Here is a 27,202-nt window from a genome sequence, read left to right on the forward strand (position 1 = left end):
TCGAAGCGAGCAAAGAAGAGGTTAAGCTCCTCCGCCAGCAAGGGGTCACCGTCGACAGCACCAAGGTTAGGTTTGTAGTTGGTAATATGCTGAATCCCCTGCCACATCTGTCTTGTGTTGTTGCTCCTTAAATTATCCTCAATCCTCAGCCTATAATCCAATTTTGCCCGTCAAATACCCCTCCTCAAGTTTGCTCTTGCTACACTGTAAAGCTGCACCTCGCCTGACCTGAAAGCCCTGTTCCTTTCCCGCAACAGGCACTGGACCTCTCTATTCATCCAGGGTTTCTGATTGGGGTAAAACCGGATGGATTTATTTACAGTGACAGTGTCTGTGCAGTGATTGATATAGCACAGAACTGCCGCCGTGTGCTCCTCCAGGTCTGAACTATCGAAAATATCCCAATTGGTTCTCTCAAAACAGTCCTGCAGCTGGTGAATAGCACCTTCACCATAGGAAGCACCATACTTCTTCAATAGGAGAGGCAGGGCAGAGCCTGTACGGAGGTGGGAATAGGATCTGGTACGGACATCCTGAGAACTTCCATCCCAGATCGCTTGCTGCCACCTTCAGACTCTACCCTGCTCCCCACCTCTCACTAGTTCACCCAACCTGAGCCATCTGCTCAGGGATCTTACAGGCCTTTGTCCATTTGTGATTACTTCAGGTTGACATGATTACTTCAAAATTACTTCAAAGGGCTATAAGAAACTACTGCTGCGGTTGCCAGGAAATGCACTACTCCAAGGAGAGAGCAAGCAAGGACGAAACAAGTTTTCTGGTCCATGTTTCACTTAGGTTAAATTAGCATGATGCATATGACACTTATTGCTTGGAAAGAAAGTGTCTTGCAGCTGAACTGGGATAGTTCTGAACCCGCAAATCCAAATGGAATGTCATGCAGTATTTTTATGTTTCCCTCCCTGCTTTGTGCTCTTTTTTCCCACTTATCCTCTTGTACTTTGGGGTAAAAGTAGGACAGGAAGCTCTGGGGAAAGGCAAAAGTAGAAATGTGGGGAGTTCACCTGCCACATAATCCTGCGGCAAGATCAAGCCCCATGGAACAAACAGGAGAATCGTGCTAAGTTGATTCGCCTATAGAGAGATAGCACTACTGTTCAGTTCTTTTTCAAGTTGTATTTTTATTTTATTTTTTGGTCCAAAAAAACAGGAGGACGGAGCATGGGGGAAACACAAGAGGATTATAATTTGCTTGATACTTTATGTGGATGAGTTGTAAAAGGGGGGGGGGGACCTGAGTAAACTAAGAATGAGAATTTCACAGAAACAGCCTTCCTCCTCCTCCTCCTCCTCCTCCTCCTCCTCCTCCTCCTCCTCTTCTTCTTCTTCGTCTTCTTCTTCTACATCGTTATCATCACCATCATTGTATCCCACCCATCTGACTGGGTTGCCCCAGCCACTCTAGATGGCTCCAACCACTCTCTGCCTTGTGAATATTATGTTTTAGAAATCACAATTTGCTAGGACCCTCGGCACCTAAGTAAAGCCTCTGAAGGAAACAATAAATTGTTTCCACCTACTGTGATTTGAAATTCATGAAGCATGTTTCCTCAGCCTCTGTATGAATGGGCCAAAGCAACTATTATCAGCACCATGTTTACAGGGAAATATGGCCCAATGTATTAGATTGCATTTTGTTGCAGGCCTGAGCCTCCTACCATCATCCCCCATTTCAGATTCTGTATATGGCTACAATGAAAAGTTAAATTGTTTGATTGTGTGCACATATTAGGATGCTCATATATCTATTAAAATTAGAATTTTGTTTTTCATCATATTTTGTGTAAGCTCTATTTAAATTAGTTTGTTGCAGAACAGAGTTGCTTGATGGGTAAATTGGTGGATCAGATTCAATGTTAACAAGGTCCTTGTCTGGTATATTGTATTATCAGGCATAGTTTTGTTCAGACATCACACTGAACACAGGTACAAACTGTCTTCTCATGTACAAATATTTGTGTGAAAGAGTGAAGACATGTTGATTTGTACAGATTAACTCTTGTGTACACAGGTACCCAAACAATACACTCACTGAATGGTACCTGTGAATAACTGCATGAGCATACAACTCAATGTGCACACTTGCATGGATTGTACGTTCGTCAAATGTAACGTGAACATCCCCCATGTGGCTGTGTTTTGCAACCAGACTGATATAAATGGCCCCTCCTTTTGTTGCAAACACCATAGCGTAGTTCTCGCTGATTTAGTAGTGAAAATAAACGTTAATGCAATGGTCGTTGATCGTATCTCATGCACAAAAAATGTGGGGGGGGGTGTGTTTTGTTTTCTCCCCTTTTGAAAAACAATAATTTAATATCCATTTAATTGGCTTCAGCAGAAAGCAGCATGTAAACTGACAAGCATCGCATCAGGCTCTCCATTCCAGAATTCCAATTAGGTGTTTGAGCGGCAGATTGTCAGCACACTGGTTATCAGCCTTGTGTGATTGTAGTATAGTGGGGCCTAATTTGGAGTCAGGAGCCTATTGCACCCCGCCCGCCAAACACTTTCTAAATTTCATACACCATCATTTAGATTCTGTATTACTCTAACGGAGTATGCATTGTCTCCCCTACAAATTTTGCCTCTCCTTGGTGTATTGACACAGGGAGGAGGTATTACAGAGGGGTTGGGGGAAGCAAACCCTGTTCCGAAGCTAGAAAGGGGATGTTAATTAAACACTGTATATTCCCCCACACGCCTCGCTGAAATATAAATGACTCATTTGTTAGTCAACTGAAATTATCTTGCCCTGAACATCTTGTGCTCCTGTGACAAGGTTTGCCTGTGCATGGAAAATCACTTGCGCTGGCCATTTTCCGAGTTTTCTAAACTGCTGTGTTGCTTTGACATGTTGTTCAAACGAATTGTATTTTCTGCTAGTCTGAGGGAGGAGGGAGAGGAAGGAACTTAGCTATTTCAGGCCACAATCCTGTATTGCCAGATAATTTAGGTTTTAGGTGGTTTCGTATCTTAAAAGCTACGTTTTCTGAACTTCTTTCCGAGTCACATTTGAAGACTGCCCTGTCCACACACATTTGTCCATAGTTGCTGCAAGCAATTCGTATGCAGAGAGTCATGTTTGAAATCATTTTCCTGCATGCTTGTCCACTCATGTGTTAGTATTACATGTAGCTTTGGGTGCTGGTGATGTCATATTCATGTGGCATGCAGGTGGGATGCTGGTGATGTCATATTAAGGTGGCATGCAGTGGAGTGGCACACAGGAAGGAATGTCACCCTCTTCAGATGGGTCACCACTACAAATGGTATATTTAAACTGGCCCAAAACATGTGCTCTTCTGAAATCAAGTTTTCCTTTGCCTTGATATTCTATCAGCGTTAGGCATCTTCTACATACGTATCAGGGCAGGTGGGCGTAACCATATTTTCACATCTCATAAAAGATAGGAAAATCAGAAGCTGGGTTATAGCAAGTCAGGCCGTTGTTACATCTAGCTTACTTTTGTCTACTCCGACTGGCAGTGGTTCTCCAGGGTTTCAGACAGAAGGCTTTTCCCAGTCCTGAGAAGCTTGGACCTTTTGCATGCAAATCACAGGTACCTTCAGTGAGCTACAGCCTCTTCCTCATGCTAATTCCTCAGGCTAAGAAGCTTAGCTCTCTTTGTTCCTATAATTTCAGTCATTACTCCTGTTTGAATTTAAAAGTCTCCTTTATTCTAATGCTCTAGTCTAGAACTTTGCTGCCTAATTAGGAGCTCCTGCAAATTCCTAATTCTAACGCTTCAGATGTTTCGATATGCCTTGATTTTGCAGACATTCTGCATAACAAATGTTTTCCCCTCAACAGTCTGACTTGCTGTATTTTGGGACTGGGTTTGAAACTTCAAAGGTGTCCTTGATTATTCCTGCCCACCCCTCTTCTCTCTCTCCCTCTCTCATTTTTCTCTTTTGCAAATACTTTGCACAAAGGTGATTTGACTTGGTCTCTCTTTTGATCCGACACATTTTATGACCTCTTACAAAGTTTGTATAATCATCAGTTGAGAAACTGCGCCAAGCTGTTCTTCCTTACTCCATTTGGAATTTGTAGTATGTGTTTTTTCTCTGCTTAAAAATACTGAACAAGTGCCTCATATAGCCTATGACTTCCAGGCTGATTTCATAGATCTCAGTGGATGGAATAACAGAAGGAGCCTAGACTATCTGCCTCCTGCCCTTAAATAGCACATCTGGTATCTACATGGCCCTTGTAATGATAGGGAGATAGGGTGTTTGTAATTCATTATGGGTTATGTGCAGAGTTGGAAGACAGGCCTGCGGCCAGAAATGTTGTGTACCTAAGCATACCTTGGGGGGAATGGGGATCATTTCTCAATGCAAATCAGCAGAAACCTAACCATAAATAGTGGAATTTAATTCTAAATTGAACTGATGTATTACATTTTTTTTTAATACCACCAGATGCCCTAGTGTTTCTCAGCTGCCCCAGTACTTTGCCACTTGCTGGTTAAAAAACAATGGAAGCCAGGAGCATGATTCTAGTGACACAATGGATACTGTGCTGACTGTGCATTTTCCCTCTGCAGGGAAGCTGCCAGGAACTCCCCCAAAGGCAGCAGACATCTCCACACACATCTCTGGGACAGTATTGTGGATAGTATTAATGTTGCTACAAAAGCCGGCTCCTGTCCCTCTCTATGCCAAGCCATGGCAAGAGCACATGGGATCTCAGACGCACACACAGGGTCTGTGTCCCTTTGGATAACAGAAGACACAGTAGAGGCTGTTGTGCTTTAAGAAATACGGTTTTATTCACATATTTACACCTTCAGTTTTCATGGAGGGAGTCCAGATCTTATAGCATGACCCAAAGCATTGCAGGCAGTCCTTCCTTGCCCCTCACCAAGATGGATCTCACCCTTTCTTCTTCCCAGAAATCTCTTGCCCTCCTCCCAGAGCAGTTACCCTGGCAACCTTCCAAATCTCCAGTCTCTGGTCACACCAGGTGCTAGAAGTTTAGCCAGGCTACCCAGGAATTCCTTTGCAGCTTATATTCTGCCTTCATATCACCAATAACCCAAAAGCCTAGCATTTATTAATTTAAGTGTTTAGGGGGATGCCCCACCCCCACAGTTCTGCGCCCCACCATGCAGAACTGTCATAAACAAGATTTAGGATATGCATTCAAAATAAAGCACCTTCATTCATTAAATAACTCCGTTCCGTTTGGACAACATCCAACATTATGTGAGTGGACTTCCCATTCCTCTTGTCAGCACCCCTCCAAAAGGTCCCACATGGGGGTCATGGGGGGGGGGACAGAAGCCTCCTCCTACAAACAGAAGTCCTTTCTGCTAGTGAATGGACTCCACTGGATTTCACCAGTTGTGTTTTAGGTCAGGCATGCTAACTCCTTTAAAATGGTTTTAAATTTGAGCATAAACATTTAAAAGTTTTTAAAATAAATCCCACCTTCTTGGTTAATTTGTAGTCCATAGAGCACATCCTCTTCCTCCTTTTTCTTCGTTTTCATAAATCCCTTATGTCAAAAGCTTTTCACTCACCACTGAGTGTAACCTGCACAGATGTTCCAAGTATTGATTAAATACATGGAGGGGGGAAGCCTCACTTGTTCCAGCCCTGCCAGAGGTCACAGAGAGAATAATTACTCTTAGAGGACCTTGTGTGTCATCCCAAATAAGGTTTCACAATTTCCTTTGCCATTCTCAGGGGATGGTGTTGGCAAGATGGAGGAAAGAGCTGTGTGCTGGATTTATCCCACTATTAATTTGTAGTCAGAGAGCCATGTAAATGCATTATGGCACTGGCCACCTGAGCATTCATTTGGTTCTACAGTGGCAGACTTAAGTATCACCCTCCCTCCAAGAATCCTGATTTTGCCAGCTCAGCCAGGCTATTTAATGGGAAAAACTTTACACTGCAAGAGCCTTGATTTTAAAGAAGTGGTTCTGCTTGTTTTGCGATGCCTATGTATATATTAGCTAAAGCTGCGGCTCTGATGATAAATAGAACATGGAAGTGCATCACATGCTTGTACTCAATTCATCTTGAATAACCAACTCTCTCTGATTCCATACTCCTTTCCCCCCCCACTCTTAGCCACTCTAATGGTGAGTACAGCAAGGGCAGTTGATTTGCTTTTAATCTGCATTACTGTACTGCATACTATGGAAACAGGAAGCTGTTTTGATTAATTGATGTGGGGCATGTGATCCTGTGTCTATAGCATTACACTCTATGCCATTGAATCTACAGAGTGAGGTATACTGAAGATCACTTATCCCAGATTAATTACTCTTAAATACATGTTCCCTGCACGTTTGTACAACTAGTCAAGGTGAAAAAGAAGACTAAAAGTATAGCTTTGTGACATTTTAGTCTGATTGCTCAGAATCCACTTGAGTTTTAGACCTGCCCATAGAATAAACTTTCTACGCTCCCAGAATACTCTGTCAAGCCAATAAAATGTATGTGAAATATATACAAGAGTATGGTAGATTGTAGAATACATACTTCGGAAGCAGAAGGTTTCAGGTTCAATCCTTGACATTGTAGAGTTGGAAGGCACCATAAGGATCATTTAGTCCACCTCTCCCCCTGCAATGTAGGAATCTTTCACCCAACGTAGGGCTTTAACCCACAACCCTGAGATTAAGAGTCTCACGCTCTACCAAGTGAGGTAGTCAGAGTAGGAGGGCTGTCAGCCTTGCCATAAGTGCAACTATACCAACATACATGATATATGAACTGCTTTGGCACTTCATTGCACAATAGTATTCCCATTCTGATGTCCTTCTGCTGCCTGCTGGATCTTCCTTCTGGAAGCTTTCAGCTAGACCCTTGCAGCAAAAGCCTGTCAAAAAAAGGTGATATTTTCATCCCCATTGTGTCCTCTGCGAAGGAGATGCTCACAGATGCTCTCTCACATGAGTGCAATATCACACAGGCAGGCTGGGAGTTCATGAATATTCAGTAGATTGGTTGTTCATGTGGGCTTTCTCTTTGTGGGCTTCATAATTGCCCGAGCCCACATGATTTGCTCATAAAAGTCAGTGACTGATGACCCTAACTAATGCTTTGCAGACTGCTGGCAGGTGTCGTCCTGAGATGAACTTCACCAATCATTGCTTCTCTATAGCCTCCATTTACTTCAGTGAGGCTCACACATGCTGGTCTTTTGGTCATTTTGGAGTTGGCCTTGATCTGCCCCAGTTGCACTTCTAGGATGCAAATACTTCCTGAGAAGTTGCGGCCTGTCTGTTCTTGTTGTTGTTGTTGTTGTTGTTGTTGTCTCTTCTATGCCTGTGGGTGGAGCAGATGTTTTAAAAATTCAAAGTTATCTGCTTTATGTGGCCACATCTGTACATCCATAGCACTAATAATAATAATAATAATAATAATAATAATAATAATAATAATAATAATAATTTATTATTTATACTCCACCCATCTGGCTGGGTCCCCCCAGCCACTCTGGGTGGCTTCCAACAAAACACTAAAATACAATAACCTATTAAACATTAAAAGCTTCCCTAAACAGGGTTGCCTTTAGATGTCTTCTAAAAGTTTGGTAGTTATTTTTCTCTTTGACATCTGGTGGGAAGGCGTTCCACAGGGCGGGTGCCACTACCGAGAAGGCCCTCTGCCTGGTTCCCTGTAACTTCCCTGTAACTTGCAGGCAGTTTATTTCAGAATCCCAAGAGTGGCTTGCCCTGCATGCTGCAATTTCAGCAGGTAAAGTTTCGTACAGCTCCCTCGGGCCAATACTGGGGCCTTACTGCTGATGCCCAACGTATAATTTGGCCGTTCACTGCGGCAAGGTGTGGCAATTATTGCTTTCTAGTTTTTATATACCATTTTTCATTAAAAGCAAAAGACAAATCACAAAGCAGCTTACAAGGCAATCCAAGAAAAAATGAAAAACACCATATAAAAACAATAAAACGTCAAAATCCACAAAATAAGATTCCACTCAGTACCCTTCCACTCACTCAGCACCCACACAGATGAATTCAACCTATACATGCACATATTCACCCATGCTTAAAGCACCCACCTACAAACACAGTCTCCCTCACTCTCAACAATGGCCATTAGATGCCGTTAAAAGGCATTTAGGCAAATTCAGGGACAGCAGTTATGAGTCATGATAACTAAACTTAACATGCATATTCAGAAGCAATGAGCCTCTGAATACTAGCTGCTCTGAAGCAACAGCGGGAGCATAGGAAGTCCATCGAGCCACCTTGCTGGTGGAGAAGCACACCACTGGTTTTTCTACATATCACATATCCCTTTTATTTATTGGTGGTATTTTATTGTTTTTCTGCTTGCAAAGGAGTTGGTACCTGAGGAGGAGTTTCCATTTGTAAACATACACTGCTCTCTAAAGTCAGGAAATTCAGTGAAGTCGTCTTCTTCTTCTTCTTCTTCTTCTTCTTCTTCTTCTTCTTCTTCTTCTTCCTTGAATTTACATACTGCCCTATACCTGGAATCAGTGGCGTAGCGTGGGGGGTGCAGGAGGGGCCGGGCGCAACATCTGGGGGTTAGGGTTAGGGGGCGCAAATCCACGGGTTAGGGGGCGCAAATTACTTGCCTTGCCCCGGGTGCTGACAACCCATGCTACGCCACTGCCTGGAATATGGGTATATGCATCTGCCCTTTTAAACCTTGTTCACATCTGTAGTACTCCGACAGAACACTTGGCAATACTCAATGTTGTAAATTGGTTAATGTCATTGAGTTAAAACAACCACAACCACCATTTAGTGATGGAGGATCTTCCCTCAAAGACTTTTGGTGGTAGTCCCACCCACCCGCAGTTCCCTTTTGCCCATACCCACAATTCCTTTTCACAATGGCCTGTCTGGTGTCTGAGATCTCACACAGTGATTGTTCCCTGAGGAAAGCCAGCCAAGAAATAAAGCATATGGGGTTTAGGAAGGCTGTGCTGAGAGAATAGTGGGACTGCTTCACTGAGCACACTAGTCTCTTTCAAAGACAACAGAGTTCTCAGTAATTTGCAGAAAACATGTGTGGGCTGTCTGGATTGTCCTGGAATTGGAAAGGAGAATGGATACCATTTCAGCTATGAGATTGTGGAATTCTTTCTTGAAGTCTAAAAGTATTTCACTCGGTTTGGAACTGTATACTTCTGTTCCACGTGGATCTGGGTGCTTGTTCAAATGCAGTCATTGAAAACGTTCTGTCTTCTGAGGAGATACCTCAAGTACCTTGAGCTCATCATAATAAATAGATTATTAGGACTCATTGGCAGAGTAGACAATAGGTCCAATTTAAGTTCTTCTAATTCCAAATGGACTTGATTTCAAACTATATTATATTAGTATTGCAGGGGGGTGTTAGTTTTGTTTGTGCTTATTATTTATTACTCTCGGTTAACCAACATCACCACCAAAGCAAAACAAAACTGGATGCTAGGGAAGGAATGAAGGAAGCAGGGATCAAAATGGGTCTTGGGTGTCAAGAGGCAAGGCTTCATGAGGGTAAGGAGGGAGGGCTTTGGAGGACACCTCCCAGTGAGTTCATGAACAAAGAACAGCTCAGCCCACACCCTCAGGAGCTGGCCTTGGGCCTGTTGAGGTAGCCATGTCTTTGTGTGTGGCTCCTTCCTATCTGAGCCCCTGCAAAGACTTTGTTGTTGAGTTGAAATGATACAACACTCTACTGAAATCCGCTATGTTGAGATATTCTGATAATGAAATTAAGGGTTACTGATTTTTATTACTGAAGTTTTTTTTATTAACAAAGCCAGATGGGGAGGGTATAAATATTTATTAATTAAGCCAGATGGGTGGGGTATAAATAAATTATTATTATTATTATTATTATTATTATTATTATTATTATTATTATTATTTCACTTTAAAATGCATATGAAACAGAGAGCACAATTACAGCAACAGACAAAAATTAAAAGATGAAAAATGAAACTATAAAATAGGCACGTAGAATGAGTAGTTGCACATGAGTTAAAATAGCAAAATCCGAGTAAAGACTATTGGTGCTATCAGCTCATCAAGTTTAGTTCCAAATTTGCCAGGCTTGTGACAAGGTTTGTCTTGAAAGCTTTGGTTCTGCTATATATGTCATAAAAGAAAGCCAAATCATATAAAAAGTGTCTGGAGGGTCTAGTTCTTGTCAAAATCTCAAATTATGTGTAATTTTATCCATTATAGATATATTCCAGAGTGAGTGGTACAAAGCTTCCAGTGTCAGATTTTGGGCTGTTTTCGAGTTGAAATTACTTATAAGGGTTGCTGATTTGAGATTCATTTTGAGCTTGAATCTATCCTGTCTTTACTATCTGCCACTACATTTTGAGCATATCTGAATGGAGCACTTGGGAAGGAGGAGGCTGGGTAGAGATGTGCTGAGAAGCATTTCCAATCCCATGTATGGGGAATCTTTGTCCTTCCAGATGTTTCTGAAATCCCCTCAGCCCCAGCAAGCATGGCCAATGGCCAGGGATGATGGGAGTAGTAGTTCACCAACATCTGGAGGGCCAAAGGTTCCCCACACATGCCGTACCATATATGGTGCTCATCATCATGGTATGATGTTAGCTTATTGCAGTACTAGCAAGAAAGACACCATTAATGTACCTGCTGAAACAAGTTCCTGTGCAGTTTCTCATGGACCTGCACCCACACCTGCATGTTTGGGTGAAGGGACTAATTGGAAATGTTCTAGTGCAAATGTTCTTCATCACACTTTTCACATGTCACATGTTCGTCACATGTGCGGAAACCTGAGTTTCCATATAGGTAAAGGTAAAGGACCCCTGGATGTTTAAGTCCAGTCAAAGGCGACTATGGGATTGCGGCGCTTATCTCGCTTCAGGCCGAGGGAGCCAGTGTTTGTCCACAGACAGCTTTCCGGGTCATGTGGCCAGCATGACTAAACGGCTTCTGGCAGAAAGGAACACCGTGATGGAAACCAGAGTTCATGGAAACACCGTTTGCCTTCCTGCCACAGCAGTACCTATTTATCTACTTGCACTAGTGTGCTTTCAAACTGCTAGGTTGGCAGGAGCTGGGACAGAGCAACGGTAGCTCACTCCATTGCAGGGATTCAAACCGCTGACCTTCCAATCAGCAAGCCCAAGAAGCTCAGTGGTTTAGACCACAGCACCACCTGCGTCATTGGACAGCACTAAAATATTTTTCATAGAGCCTTACATATGCTCTTAAACTCTGTAGCATTAAAAAAGGTAGGATCAGGCCCCTCCTGATAGATAGCTTTCAGCTGACAATTTCCAGATTTTGCAATAAACTAAAGCCTCAATTTCCTGTGGTCTTAGCAAGTTCTTTGCTATTATGCTGTGCTATAAGCAAGTGCATAAGTATGTGTTCAAATAGTGATCTGCCCACACGTAGGGGACTGCCTTTGTTTAAAGGAACAGAAGTGGTGGCTGGGGGAGGCATTGAGATCACGTACATCACGATCTCAAGCCTGTTTATTCTACTGTGAGCCCTGCTGATTTTAGTGTGAGGGAATCCCAGATACTGGTACACAAGCCCTCCAGTCTTGGCACTAATATTTTTAAGAAGTTATTCCTGGAAGATACACCAGTGGCTGGTGTAGATGTAACACTGTGAGATCAATTAAACGTCACTAGGCAATGAGGGGCGTTTTTCGGGGTCTTCGCCCACCCTTCTCCCCGCTTCTTTGTCCCCCACCTCCCCAGTTATTGATATCCAGTCTTTCCTACAGGGCAGATGGCCCTGTAGGAAGAAAGAAGGGAGAGTCTAGCTGGAAGATGCTCTGAGGCAGTCTTCGCTTGCCTACGTTACTCTCCTGCAATCCTTCCCACAGGGTAGCTGGTGACAGATGGCTGCCACAGAGAAGATGTTGGCGTACATTGAAAACTAACCATTGTTGCCTCCAAAATTTAGAGAGCAGTGTCTGCACTGGGTAATAGGTATGTGTTGGCGGGGGACAGAAATCCAAAAGTTCAGGGGCTGCTGGTTGCTCAACCACAGCTAGGCAATAGGGTATCATTATGTCTGTACTGAATGAGCCAATGGAATGACTCTGTTACAGCCATTCAAGGCTTTGACAAAGCTACAGTGCTATGTATTTGTTTGAAAGAATTCCATAGCACACCCAGCTATGAAGCTAGGCGAAAGGCTGATTCATGTGACAATTTTTGTCATCGCTTTGTATCGTCACCTGGTCGATATCATCAGGGAACCCTCTGTGCTGAACAAACACCTGAGTGTGGGTTAACATGATTGTGTAAATATCCTCAGATGTTATATGGCCATAAATCAGTTACTCCTCCGTGTACACATAGTCTCTGTCACATATCATTTCTTTTTAAGATTCATTTTTGTGATGCTACTTCCCAACATGTGGCAGACGGTAGGTTTTTGTCTTACATTCTGTTCTTCTGATAAATAATATCAGAAGCCTAGTTACAGCTAAACTTAGAATCGCTCAAAACTGGATGATGGACATGTCAGCATTTAAAAGACAATGGTTCAAACTATTTTGGTCCTGCTTAGATCAGGATAAGCCGAAATCAGGCTAACCTGGTGGAATGTTTGTTAACCTGGCCATTTTTTCTTAGTTACACTGGACCTTCAAACAAGGTTCAGTGTTAAACATAAGTTGATCAATTTGTATCAGACTAGCTTTGTTATTAATAAATATGACTCTTACACAGAACAACTGGAGGGATGGAAGCGGTGTGGGATTATTACTTTTTTCCTTCTTGTTGTCGTTCGGGGGGGGGGGAATATAAGAAACACTAAAATGAAGAGCATGATATCAAAAGCCATCCTCCATGGATTTTGCTGAATATTTTACTCAAAGGAGAAAATCCTAAACGCTTCAAACACATGCACGTTCTACCTGATCCATATTCATAGGCCTTCCCTTGCTGTGACTGATTTATTCCCCTTTGTGCCCTCAGGGTGTTCATAGTCTATAGTAAAGGCAGCCTGAGTAGAAACCAAGTCTATCTTTACTTACAATCAGGAGGAGAAAGAGCAGTCAGGATATTAAGGGAAGAAACAAACTGATTTGTGAAGGAATATTTCATTATACGTCACATATGTCACAATGTTTGGTCATACGCCACACATATTTGATCATATGTCACACACCTTGGATTCCCAGGTATCATTTCACTACAAAGTAATGTTCCCAGAAAACTACAGCTGTTAGGAGATGGTCTGTGTGGAAGCAGCTGCCTGCTTGTGAGTAAAATGATGCTATAGAATGTGTTCTTTGGTGGCTGCATATTGTTTCAGTGGCCCTATGAATTTAGCTGTCATTGCTTTCGTTATTCATCAAGAGCACAGTTGTTTGGGGGCTGCCAGATGTCCCTATTATGATATCCCCGAGAGCCAGTGAAAAAAGGGTCAGACTGGAACTTGGGTTCAGATCCTCACTCAGCCGTGACACAAAGTGGGTGGCCTTCACCCAGCCACAATCTCTCAACCTGTAATCTACATCACAGGATTGTTGTGGTGAGCAGGGGGGAAATAGGATAACGTTCAAGTACACTGTCTTGAGCTGCTTGGAGGTGGGGCAGGATAAAATGTGTGTTTGAGTGTTAGATTAGCCAGCTTTGTGGTTTTTGCTGATCCTATTGTTTCAGTGATTTTCTAAGTGTTAATTGTTGTGGATTCTGTGGTTTTATGCATTCTGTATTTCATACCCAACCCTGGATTCCACTTAGATGAAAAATAGGCTATAAACAGTATATATTGTGTGCATGTTGTGTGTGTGTTCGGCTGTGTGCATGCCCCATAACCTTTTATCACAGCTCCACTGCAACATCATTGCTTGTTTTATCACAGCTCTGCTGACCATGACCCTTAGTTTCAAACAGTTCAACTCACTAGTTTCATGCCTGGAGGGGGCTCAAATTTCTAGGAAGGGATAGTGTTCTGGAGCCTATGTACACCCATCATTCTAGATCCAGAGAGGCTGAATGCCCCCTGCAGAGGACCCTGCCCTATCCGTCTTGGATTTATTATGGAGTGACTGCACCCTCCTTACACCATCATCCCAAAGTGATTTTGAGATTATGTGAGCTTGGGAAAATGCCCCCCCCAAAAAAAAAAAATCCCTTGTGCATACTTTCAGGAGCAAGGAAGTCAGAAAGTGTGTTGTCTTTTCCTCTTCAGATTTCAGTCTGGGCATTGTTGGGCCAGTCCCACAGATCCTTCCATGGGGCACTAGGCTGTTTGCAAGCAACGGGTTGGGTTGGGTTAATTGAATGTATGTATCACTTAAAAATCTTAAAGCAATTTGCAACAAGAATAAATACAATAAAAACATTTTAAAAATTGTCCAGTAGCACCTTAGAGAGCAACTAAGTTTGTTCTGGGTATAAGCTTTTGTATGCATGCACACTTCTTCAGATATACACACAAAAGCTTATACCCAGAACAAACTTAGTTGCTCTCTAAGGTGCTACTGGACAATTTTTTTATTTATTTCAACTGCGTCAGACCAACACGGCTACCTACGTGAATCTACAATAAAAACACATAAGTATAATAAAAACATAATCAAAATTATAAAAATCCAGCCATTGTTGCTGGCTGCCCAGCTCCCCGCCACACACACACACACACACACACACACACACACACACAACCCTTTGCCACTGAATGAATGAAAAGGTAGGTGCCAGGTAGGACTTCCAGGGGAAAGTATTCTGTTTCATAGGCTAAAAAGAAAAGGCTTGTTCTTTCTGCACACAACTATATCTCCATATGCTCAGCTAGTTGGCTTTGGGTTCAAGGGACAGCAGAATGGGGTGGTCATGCTCAAAACATTTGAGAAATACTGCCACGGCTTCATCAATCTCCTTATTCTGAGCGTTTCGATCCGACAGCCCTAGCTTTGATTGTTAGCAGAATTCAGAAATTGAGGGCCTGCTGCATGCATTTGGCCAACTTCTTGCAAGAGATTTGCTTGGCTTTTGAAAGCTGTGTGAGTTGCACTGCCTTTTTTCTCTCCCCCCGCACCCCACCCCAAAGCCCTCTGCTATGTACCTCTGTTCTGGAAACAATGGCACTACAAATTGCTTTGACAGTGTCAGCAAAGCTGGCGGGATAGAGTGGGCTTTTCTGCTTGGCCGTAATTCCAGAAGCCGTGCTGTGCGGCAGAGAGACCGCTGCAAACCTTTACAAGCAGAGGCAGTCGCTTGCGTGCCGGGGAAGCTAATCGCGGCAGAGGCGTTCAGGACCCCGCACAGGTGTTGAGGAGCAGCAGTTCATTAAGGGAGGCAGGAAGAGGGCTCTCTCTCTCTCTCTCTCTCTCTCTCTCTCTCTCTCTCTCTCTCTGCTCTGTCCAGGCTATTGTTAAGAGCTCCTGACAGCTGAGAGCAGCCCCTTTGCTTGTCACAATAGCTGCTCACGCTGAGCAAAGCTCATTAAATATTCAGTCCCAGCCTCAAGCAGCTCATTAAGGCAGCAATGAGCAGTGACGTGGCTGCTGGAAAGCCCTGCCTTGCTTAGCATCACCATGCACAGGCTCATTGGACCTCTGGATGCTCTCCTCCTCAGTGCCTTCTCTGTGATGACCAGCTTGTGCTCCCTGCTTTGCATTAAGTACAGGTAAAAAGAGCAGCAATTGCAATGTGTTTAGGGAAGCAGATTCAAGTCTTTAAATCTGGCTGGTGGGAACATCGGTGGGCTGCATCTGAGTTGCCCTCTGGCCTTTTCAGCGTTCCTTTCAGCGGAGGGGTAGGGGAGGGTCGCAGAGGGAGGAAGCCAAGTTGACATCTACCACAGGCTTTTCCTTAGCAGCATGTGTGCTTTTCGCTGTTTTGCAGGAGAAGCCTGCAAAGGGGATTTGCACAGCCAGCACAGAGTTGAATGAGGCAAACTTTTTTTCCTGTTGAGATTGCAACTTCCCTAAGGAAGTCGTGTGGCCGTTATGTGTGTTCTGCTCTAGGTGCTGCCCATTAAGTGGCAAGGTTCTACGTGCTTCCAACACTAGTGTGCTTATGATTGTTTTATTTTTATTTTAAGAAGGGCTGTTATTGAGCCACAATAATTGACACCCAAAAGTTTCCTTTTTAAGTGAATGCATGCACTCTCCGCTGCTAAACTTCCTAGACTGTTTGTTTAATAAGAGATAAGAAACGGGAGGCTCCTAAACGAAATGATGGTTTATGGTGGCTGGTAGCAGTACATTTTAGCATTCACTTGAGGGTCACTGACAAAATCAGAAATAAAACTTTGTGTGTGTTTGTCCATGTGTGTGATGCAAATGCTTAGCATGGACAGAAATGTCAGAGAGCCCTGAGAGTGCTGATGATGTTTCTCTTCCATTCACAGAAAATGTTTTCAGACAGCTCATTTCTATGTGGAAGACAGCAGTTCGCCTCGAGTGGTGCCAAACGAAACTATTCCCGTCATTCCCATCCCAGGTAAGGAAGGTCTGACATCATGACTTAACTCATTCATACTTTGGGCTCCTTATAAATCACAGTTTGCAGTGTATGTTCTGTATCAGTCAATCCACTTCCCACATTGGCTGACTTCTTTATACATTTGGCGCATCCCGCAGTTTGTAGTAATATTTCTGTAAATCTTCATTAAAATGGGGGGGGGGACACAAAGTTTGGATTAGTGCGTTCTTATCTGGATAAGGCACAAACAGCACTGATGGTATCGTAGTGGGGAGTCCCCATGTGCCTTCTACTTTTCTGGCTCTGCACTTTTGCCATTAATCACTTACTCCATCCTTCTTGTTCACTGAAGTTCATAGTCTGCACCTTCTCTGGCCTCCAGCTGTGCAGGACAATCTTATTAATGTCTACACAGAAATCCTGACATTCACTGAGACTTACTCCCAGGTAATGTTGGATTACAGTGCAAGTTGCCAGGACTCTGTAATGAAGACTTTTGCTTGCCAGGCTGCCTGTGACCTTTTGAGGGCAGGGGGAGATCCCACCTACGCAGTACTGTTTTATAGGAAAACTCTAATTTAAATGTAATTTAAATAAGATGCATAGGTTTTGCTTGAGGCAAAGTTGTACCAGTTTAGTCCTAAATACAGTCCTAAATACACTTACTGAAAAGTAAGCAGTGGGTTTTACTTCTCAGTAAAGAGAAGACTGCTGTTAGAGTAGCTGCAGACTTGGTCCTAATGCTTATTTACAGGTTAATTAAAAATATCAACGCACATGCCTACTATTTTACAATCTGTCAAGTGCCTTGAGGTAATTATATATGGAATGGTTCTCAGCAGAAATTTGTGAGCCAAAGCCAGACAGATGTGAAGATTTGCATATTGTCTGTTGTACACAGCTCTTTATGCCTTGAAACACTGGTAGCTATTTTGGTGCTGTCCAGATGTTGTGAACTACAACTCCCATCCTTCCCAGCCAGTAGGATCAATAGTCAGGGATGATGGGGTTTGTAGTCCAGCAACAACTGGAGGGCCAAAGTTTCCCTACTCTTGCCTTAGAGCAATGAAAACTCAAAGCTTTTTTCAAAGGCATGTAGGAATTGTCAGTTTTTCCTGAGGTAGTGGGTTGGCTGCTGATTGGCCACTGGTTTGAGTGTTACAGTTATCTTTCAGTTATTGGGAACATAGGAAGTTGGAATCCCTAAAAAGGCGGTGGACTCTCCTTCTTTGGAGGTTTTTAAGCAGAGGGTAGATAGCCATCTGCCATGGATGCTGTAGTTGAGATTCCCCTATTGCAGGGGGTTGGACTAGATGACCCTTGGGTTCCTTCCAACTCTACAATTCTGTGATTCTATGATTCAGATGCTCTCCCACTGAGAATTGTGCACTGCACTTATCCCCCTCCTTCCAGATATTTTGAAAGCCATGTAACAAATAACTGTTTGACTGAGATTCTTTGCAAGGCATTCGTATAAGTTAAATATTGCTAGCCAACAATATTGTGTACAATATAGATAAGATAACATTGGAGTTCTTTGTATGGCCTTGAGGCTTTTGTCGGAAGTGTGATTACCTTGTCTGACAAACCTCTGATGCTCATGTGGTGATTTTTATTTTATGGGATCTCCTGAGCAAACATGCAAATACATAGGAAATTCACTTGGAATCCTTTCTATGTCACTTTTCCAAGGTTTGATCCCATTAGCTGAATTCCAAATTGGGTTTGGATCTGCTTTATGGGATTGTCTTCAGAAAGGGGCTGTGGATAACCCATTCTGACAGAGCTTTTGTTCACATACTCTTATCCAATTAGCAGCAAATCATGTCAGAAATGTGTACAACTCTGCATGCTGTGATGATTTTCCCCTATTACCAGTGTGCACAATGCTACAAACCAGAAGTCCTTCATATAACCAAAGCTTTGCCATTAAAATTCTCCTTAAGGTTTGTCTAAAAGCTTTTAAAAATAAAAAAAAATCTCCCCATCTTCTTGTCACGTGTAAGCAAAATTGTATTATTTGACCATATAGACTGCCTCACCCCCCAAATGCTACTAATTCCATTAGTTCTGTGGTATTTCCCCACACCATCGCAGGAGGTGCAAAGTATTCAGGAGAATAGTTACGAAGCTTAAGTGGGAGTTGTAAGATAAAGAATTTCAGAGCTGAGCAGGAGAAAAGTTCTAGTCTATTATTTTGCCTCATGTGGTTTTTCATTACTACAAATACATGTTGTTGGTTTTAATCAGATAAATAAGAGGGAACATTAAAAACAACAACAACCAAGCCCCCACCTTTTGTCGTAAACAATAGAAGAAAACCTTTTTTGGTTGAGCATGTATACAGTGGTACCTCGGGTTACATACACTTCAGGTTACATACACTTCAGGTTACAGACTCCGCTAACCCAGAAGTAGTGCTTCAGGTTAAGAACTTTGCTTCAGGATAAGAACAGAAATCGTGCTCCGGTGGCACGGCAGCAGCAGGAGGCCCCATTAGCTAACGTGGTGCTTCAGGTTAAGAACAGTTTCAGGTTAAGTACGAACCTCCGGAATGAATTAAGTACTTAACCAGAGGTACTACTGTATCAGGGTCGCCCTCTAGATGTTGTTGGCCTCCAGCTCTCACAGCCTGGCCAATGGTTAGGGATGGTGGGAGGTGCAGTCTAGCAACATTTGGAGATAGACATGTTCCTGATCTCTGGTGTAGATCATTTATTAGTCTGTCTAAAAGGTGGAGGCAAAAGCTCCTTCTATTGGAGCTTCACTCTAATATAATTTCTTAATACACTTTTAATACGAAGTTGTCTGAAGGACAAGAAACTTTGGGGGGATCTAGGAGAGGGGGACCCCAAACATATTCAGTGGTCACATAATGCCGCTTGACTGTTGTGAGCAAAATGGGAAACGGGTGGGAGGGGAAAGGTCCCACTTATACATCAATAGCTGTTTTATTCTTGCAGACAAAGAGGAAGCATCCATATCATTACAACCTTCCAACTAATGTATGTAGTTGAAACCAAGCCCAATTTTAGTTTGATTAATCAAAATAATGTGCGAAATAGCTAAAATGTTCAAATGGTCTCCCCAGATCTTCAAGCATTGGTCTGCAGAAGTGGGGGTTTGAGATCCAGGATAAAGTTTTCATCTTTTCTATAAAAAAAAAAAAATGCGGAGGGTTATAGTGGCTCTTGATTTGAATGAATATTCTCAGTGTGTTTTCACACTAGAGGGAAGTTTTTCAATTTTCTAAAAAGTAGTAGTGTGCCCATAAGTCCAAAAAAGAAAATGAGAAAATGGTTGTGTTTCATCAATACCTCTGAAATGTTCCAGGAGTACCAAACCGGAACTTAGAATAAAATAATAGACAGTGGAATAGTAGTTTAACTTAAATACTTTTAGATATTATTAAAATACTGTTTTTCCTCTGAAGGTAGAAAGCCATATTACAAATGTAACATAAAAACAAGGATGAAATTTTCTGCGTTATTCTGTGTAATAGGAAATATTATGCCTCTTTTTTAGTGGTGATAGGTCTAACTATGACCAAGGTCTAACTATGGAAGTAAGAGCACCTTTTTGCATGCATTCTGAAGCAGCAACCTTTGTGGAACTTTTGCAGTTTCTTGTACATAGCTGTTGAGTTTTATGTATATGATACCATGACAATACTGTGCCTTAATGCTGGGAACTCAAAAGCTCCATTCAAGCATTCAGGGCCTGTGGGCACAATGTGTGAAGGGCCCAGGTGGGCTAGCAAGGCATGTACCAGCTGCATAACCCCATCCAATGCCCAGTTGTCATCAGTCTGAAGAGGGCTCTTTTTGTGCTCATAAGACAGGTGTCGCCAGTGAGATGGCCCATAGATGCTGTTGAACTATAACTCCCTGACCATTGGCCATACTGGCTGGGGACTTGGTAGTCCAACAACATCTAGAAGGTACCACATTGACTACTCCTTGCATTGAGTATCCTCCATGGGGATGGGGAACCCTGAGTGAACAAGGTTTAACAAGCTTCACTTCCTTTTCCTGTAAACCCTATACAAATAGAAGCAGATTGTGAGTCTGCTGGCAAGTCACCTGGGGTCATGGCTGACACATATGATGTCATCAAGGTGGGACAGCTCTAGCCCCTCGTGTTCCTGCTGGTCCCATCATGCATTCAGTACCCATAGAAACCAGATGCCTAAAGGTGTGCATAAATGTAGAAATAATTCTAAAAGTGAGGGAACCCGTTCTTAGTCTGTTTGAATGGGTCCAATTAACCTCATCCTGATGCCCTTTCCTCGCTTCCCCACCACACCAGAAAAGGCTTCAAATTCCATTCCCCAGAGCAATCTGCTAAGTGCTGTTTCACACCTTCCTGTCAGTTATAACTCCTTATACAGCCGTTTTTGCTGAAAAGCCTTTAAAGGTTAAATGGAAAATTCTTCCTTTTGATTCACTCATATGGTTGATAAAATGATACCTCTTCTAAACTTTTTCTTCCCCTTTAGAAATAGCCAGGGAGCATGAGAAAATCTCCCAAGCTGTATTGATTCTGGAAGTAAAGTATAAATGACATTTTAACAAATGCCAGTTCCTTAAAGTAATCTTTATTTGCTAGCGATACCCCAGGCAGTAGTTATAAATGGATAGTTAAATATGTCCCTGTGGATCTGCACATCTATTTAACCGGGCTGGGTGGACCAATTTTCATTCTCAGTTTCAGTCATATGGTCACAATGGAAGCAGTTTTGACTATGCATATCTAAAAATGTGAAACTCCTCTGCATTCCTTTTTTAAAACAACAAAAACACATTCTGTGACAGCTTTAAAGGTGCTTGACAGCTCCAAAACACATGGTGCTAATGATTGATGGTGTAATAGAATTTTGCTGTTCTGCAACTGCAGCATTATTAGATACCTAGCTTTCCACAGAAGAAATTTACTTCATTTTCGACCATGAAACTGAATAGCATATAGGCATGTACTAATCTATGCCCATTCTGTCCTGAAGCCCAGAGTTCTCATTACAATTCATAATTAACTCTGCTGAGCAGTCTAGAGAACCACAGAACACCGACAGGATCATTAGCTCAGTTGCCCCTACAGCTATTACCCACTTAATATAAATCAAAAAGCATTGGTCTCATCTGGGATCATGCCCTTAGGGGGAGAGCAACTGCGCCTGGATGGCAGACTTATTAAACATTATTAAATATGCTAGCCCATTCTGTTCCACACAGACACACACACACTTGCCATTGCTTCATTTTCTGTTTCTTAGCACAGTTCATTTTGGGTGCCTCCTAGTGATCTTTTCATGGAACTCTTTATCACTAATCTGTAGTCATAGGTTGGGTGTGTGTGGATCTTGTCTGATGCCTATCAGTCCTCGCCACCAAATAAAAGCTGACCAGAGAATCATAAAACTTGCATTAAAAAGAGAAATATAAGGTATATATTTTGCCGGTGTTGTCATTAATGTACATCTCCCAGCTTAAGCCCCATATGGATCAAGGATAACCACGCATCTGTAAATGAATCAATATGCTGTTTTTCCTCCAAAATGCTTATGAAGAGATGTCCCATTCTGCCCCTGCATGCAGAATTTTCTAATCTGTGGAGCAAATAGCAGAGTGACTGGCCTGGAACGAGGGCCATGTTCAAAATGTATGAGAAATATCAATCCAATTTCTTCCATTTGATATTGGCTTGTCTTCTTTTCCCCACTTCTTTTCAACAACAGTTTGAGTCATATTGGGTGGGGGGGACTCAACAGCTGCTGAACCTCAAGAAATTTCCACAACTTTCTCTTAAGTTTGCAAACCAGTGCTCAGATGTTTCCATTATCACTGTATGTCACCATATTCATTGCTAAGGAGGAGGAGGCCAACACGTACCCAGTGCCTTTTCATACCGGGTACTTTTTGCAAGACACAACATTCTCCTCAGTGAATGTAAATAGTTCTCATTTGGATTATTCAGGAATGACTCTCATTTCTTCCTTGCAGACTTAAAGAAGGTGGACTGAATGTCACTTTCATTTATTATTTAAAGGCGGATGTGTGCATGTGGTTTATAAATTCAGATTTCATTCAATGTGCATAATATTTGTAACTGACACATCCCTTAATAGTTGCTCTTGGCATGATGCTATATTAGATTACACCTTGATTGAAATGGTGTCATTAATACTCACTCAGTCAGAAGCACATGGTCTCTTTTCTTTCTTTCTTTTTTGTCTGCCGAAGAGTCAATTACAGCTCATGCAGAACTCTGGATCGGGACCAGTGAGCGTTCTTAATGACACTTAAAATATTAAATTATGTGCTGAAATCTCATTGTTTTTCAATGGGATTTAGGCATAACTCACTTTCTTAGAATAGACTCAGTACAGTGACTGCAATCCAGTGCACAGCTACATGTGCTCATCCTACTTAAATTCAGTGCAATTTAAATTCATTTCACAGTTTGCTGGCTTCCAGCCAATAACAACATAGTCTTTCTCTCAACCAGTAGGCTCAATGTTGTTCAAAGGTTAGTTATGGGAATGCACTGTCTGCACACTCTGCAGTGTGTTGTTATTATCTTGTAAAATGAATAAAATAAAGAACATTCATAAGGGCAGTGGTGTGTCCCTTTACTGAGATTGGCTAAATTTGGGTGTTTGGAATGGAATAAAGGATTCATGAAAGCTCCCATAATGCATCAGTTAGGCATTATGGATACAGGCATGCATAAGTAATTGCAGGCTTATAGCCTGTCTGAAAAGTAGTAGAATCATATAATAGTAGTGTTGGAAGAGATCCCAATGGTAATCTAGTCCAATTCCCTGCAATGCAGGAATCTCAGCTAGAGCATCCATGACAGTAGATCCACCATTGTTCAAACATCAGTTATGGGAATTCACTGTACACTGTACGATGCACTGTGATTATAACATAAGATGATTGTAGCCAATGGAACTTGAGTTCAGTGGAACTTACTTCCTATTGTGTACACTGGATTGCACAGCCTCAGACTAGTCCAAATCAACCACTTGGGGTTGTAAGCAACTATGGTTTACTCAGAGTTGACCAGTTGAAATTGTGGGCCTATGTTAGTCATGCTTATTAATTTCAATGTGTCTACTCTGAATAGGACTTACACTTTCTGCAAAGTGTCTGCAGCAGTTTCACTTGACATTGCTTGTATGATTTTTAGTAAGATCCAGTCTGTCATACACTGCTCAAATGGCCTTGTTGTTAATATCTTTTTTGCATCACCAGCAAATCCCTAAACGATCACTTTCCCTTGACACTAGAATAGCCTCTTAAATCATCCACTTAACATCTTTTAACACGCTGTATCCCTGATCCTCCAAGCTTCTGTCTTTTCTTAGCCCTCTCCACCCCTTGCCATAGCTTTTTGGTAGAGCACATGCTTTGGCCCTGGGGCCTTTTGTTTGCAACCATTGGTATCTCCAGTGAAAAGGATCTGGTAGCAAGTTGTGCAGAAGGGACACTTTAAACATTGCCCAGATGCAGCAGAGAATGTGCATCACAAGACCTATACATATGGAAAGGGAATGTGAGAGTCACTCGTGGTTCCCATCTTTTAGCTTAGCCTTCTTTAAAAAAGTCAGGGGCAAAATAAAATGACACTGAATGGATTGTGTGTGTGTGTGTGTGGTAAAAGTAATCACAGTTGTAAACCACCTTTTTTGCATTGCACATATTTACTAAACACAAGTGTCTTTATCTATTTTTGTTTATTTTATTTTTTAAGTAAGATTTATATATGGCTGTTCATCAAAAGATCTCAGGGATGTTCACAAGATTAAAATACAATATAAAAGCACAACTAATTTGTTAAAGCTGAAACAACAAAACAATAGCCGCCGCCCCCACATTTAAAAGGCTGTAGAATATTATCAGACAAAGGCCTGGTGAAAGAGGAAAGCTTTTGCCTGGCACCTAAAAATATATAATGAAGGTGCCAGACGAATCTCCATGGGGAGAGCATTCCACAAACGAGAGCCTCTGTGCAGAAAAGGCTCTCTCATGTTGTCGCCCTCTGGACCTCATGTGAAGGAGGCACACAAAGAAGGGTCTCAGATGATGAATCCAGAGTCCAGGTCGGTTTATATGGGGAGATGCGGTCCTTGAGGTATCGTGGTCCTGGGTCAATTAAACTGAGCACTTTAATGTAGCCTTAATGTGGGTAGGAAAGTAACCCAAGATGTCTGCTCATATAAGCCACATGCTGATTGCATTATAATATATTCCACCTGTGATTAAGGTTTTATTGGGGGTCTTCCATGGAGGGTTCTGTTTACACTCAAAAAGGAATATAAGCCCCCTGCAAATCTTACCCTCTCAAAATGGGGGAGGCTGGGAACTCATCAGGTGAGACAACATATACAAGGATACGAGAGGCAGAGCTTGTCTGCATGGCCCAATCCAGAGATTCTGTTTTGCATGTTCAGGCAAATGCCTGAACGTACCTAGAGACTGGGACAAATGTACAATTATAATATAATCCTATATATGTGTACTCGGAAGAAAGTCCCTTTGGGTTCAATGGGACTTACTCCCCAGGTAAGTGAATATAGGATTGCTCAAGACTAGCAAGCAAGGCTGCTTGCTGGAAGGCTATGTAAAGCCTTGATTTTTAACACGGCAGAATGTTTTCCCATGTGTAGATGAGGAGAGGCAGGCTAGTCTTTAACATATTGGTAAGTAATTTAGATCTATTGAAACAAGAGAACCTACTTAATTTTTAAAATACTTATTTATCCATACTGACATGACATAAGGACATATAAGCCTCTGAGACAGAATGAAGAAGAATCAAAATAAATAAAATAAAAAGTATGAACAATGGTTATTAACACAAAATATATCCTCCCATTTATTGAATGTTGGGACAAGAAGGTTTTTTCCACTGTGACACTAATGAATGCTGCCCGGTTTTAGGCAAGGAGAAAGCTAATTGCCCAAATGGGACTATGCACTGAGCAACTGTTAGGTTTCCTAATTAGCCTTTATAGGATTTCATTAATCTCTTCAGTAGACTAAAAGAGGCATGGTCTCTGAAGTAAATTTTCCTGAAATGGAAAAGAAGCTTATCAGTAGCCACTAGATAAGAGGTACCTGAAAGAAGCATGTTCCTCATATGCATTAGCCGATTTTATTTGAGGAGGCATTTAGAGTGCATGAGCAAAGAATGCAGTGGAATTTTCAAACAATGACTGCATTTTTGGAATGTAGAACTTTCAGACTCTACTTCTGGCTGACTATATATTTTCCTTCAAAAGAACGCTCCTGATATTTGCAGACTGTATGGAATAGTTGTGCAGAGAGTCCTAAACTGACGAATCACAGTGCTTCAAATTACTTTAATCTCTGGCTTTTTGAGGCAAGGGAAAAAAGATAAAATGAATATGAATTGGCAGTATGTTTGCCTCAGCTAGACCTTCTGTAAGTCAGAATAAGTCATTCTGCCCCGCTGCCCCCAGTCCATTTGAAATATCGGGATCTTTAATTCTGGGCATTGTGGAGTTGACCTGAAGATTATCTGAGTTACTCGTATCAGCACTGAATCACACAAACTCTTAAGAGATCAGCTTGTTTCAAAGTGAAAGCTTTCAAACACTGAAAAATTTAGCTCCTGCCATGCTGCACTCTTTGGTCTACTGACAGCTTGGTAAAGATGGAAGTGGAGGTGGGATCTTCCCATCATGATGCCAAGTAGCTTCCTCTGCAAGTGTTAACTTTTTCTCTGCTGGGCAATTTAACCAGAAAGAATGGGAAACTTCAGAACAAAATACCTATATGGAGATGTTATTTGCTGTTCATTTAAAGAAGAGGGGAGTGAAGAAGAGATAGAGCAAGATAAGACAAACCAAGGTGGGGATGGGAAAGAGGGAGGAAGCGAGCAAGAAGAACAGGAAGAAGAAATGCTCGATCAGGGAAACTCAACAGTGATTGAATACCTTTCAGACACAGAAGATCCATATAATTTGTCACCAGGTGATGGCTTGATTGATTCATTGTTTCATTAAATAGAGGTTGTAGTCTACCTTTGACTTTAGTCCATCCTTTTCACTGATATACCAAAACCTCTGGGAAGTGTCTTAAATGTCCCAAAGTAGAGATAGTTGCTGGACTCTTCAAAGTTGGATTTATTCCCATTCCAATAGTTTCCAAGCCTTCAGTTAAGCAAGTTTTTCTTGGTATTCTTGCATGCTCTACACCAAGTGCAAAAGATTATTATGTGCTCCTTCCCCCAAGGAAGGGTCACAACTCTGTAGTCTAAGCAGACAGAATAAAAATGGCATACTGCGAGAGCCAGTCATCCTCCTTGTTTTAACATATATAGTTTATCTCATTAATTAGATACATTGCAAAACTGTAATTTAGAGTTAGATATGCTAAAACAAGGGTACACAGAAAGGGGTGTGTTACTGGTTTTGACTGTAGATTGGGACTCAATACTATAACTGATCTCAGGAATTTTTTGGGGGGTGGGAATTATTCACTGTGTCAGAAATTTAACTTCTCATGAAAGTAGCATAGGAATTAGTTGCATTGGAAAATATATTATTACAACCTACCTGTGGATGAGAGTTAATTCTTCTGCTAAGCATACAGTCGTACCTCAGAAATTGAACAGAATCCGTTCTGGAAGTCTGTTTGGTTTCCGAAACGTTCGACTTCCGAAGCACAGCTTCTAATTGGCTGAAGGAAGCTCCTGCAGCCAACTGGAAGCCCCCTCGGATGTTCGGCTTCCAAAAGAACGTTCGAAAACCAGAACACTCAC

The 27,202-nt window shown here is 42.0% G+C and overlaps 1 protein-coding gene and 2 long non-coding RNA genes across 9 annotated transcripts in view; 1 reads left to right on the forward strand and 2 right to left on the reverse strand.

Annotated features, from left to right (window-relative positions):
- The window catches only part of PTPRG (protein tyrosine phosphatase receptor type G), a 558,127-nt gene that overhangs the window by 489,175 nt on the left and 41,750 nt on the right, over positions 1-27,202 (forward strand). For all 7 annotated transcript variants that reach the window (XM_081183960.1, XM_081183964.1, XM_081183962.1 and 4 more), the window contains exon 14: positions 16,338-16,429. In XM_081183960.1, the coding sequence (XP_081040086.1) occupies positions 16,338-16,429 (92 nt within the window). The remainder of the gene's footprint in view (positions 1-16,337; positions 16,430-27,202) is intronic.
- LOC308581683 overlaps positions 1-27,202 on the reverse strand; it is a 114,111-nt gene that overhangs the window by 25,959 nt on the left and 60,950 nt on the right. The window lies entirely within an intron of this gene.
- LOC308581747 lies at positions 10,963-26,186 on the reverse strand. Its single transcript, XR_014005241.1, has 3 exons — positions 25,534-26,186; positions 16,459-16,592; positions 10,963-14,227 (listed from the first exon to the last, which is right to left on the reverse strand). It is a non-coding gene; the product is annotated as an uncharacterized lncRNA (long non-coding RNA).

This window comes from Podarcis bocagei, assembly GCF_964188305.1.
Source record: "Podarcis bocagei genome assembly, chromosome: 2".
Lineage (NCBI taxonomy): Eukaryota > Metazoa > Chordata > Lepidosauria > Squamata > Lacertidae > Podarcis > Podarcis bocagei.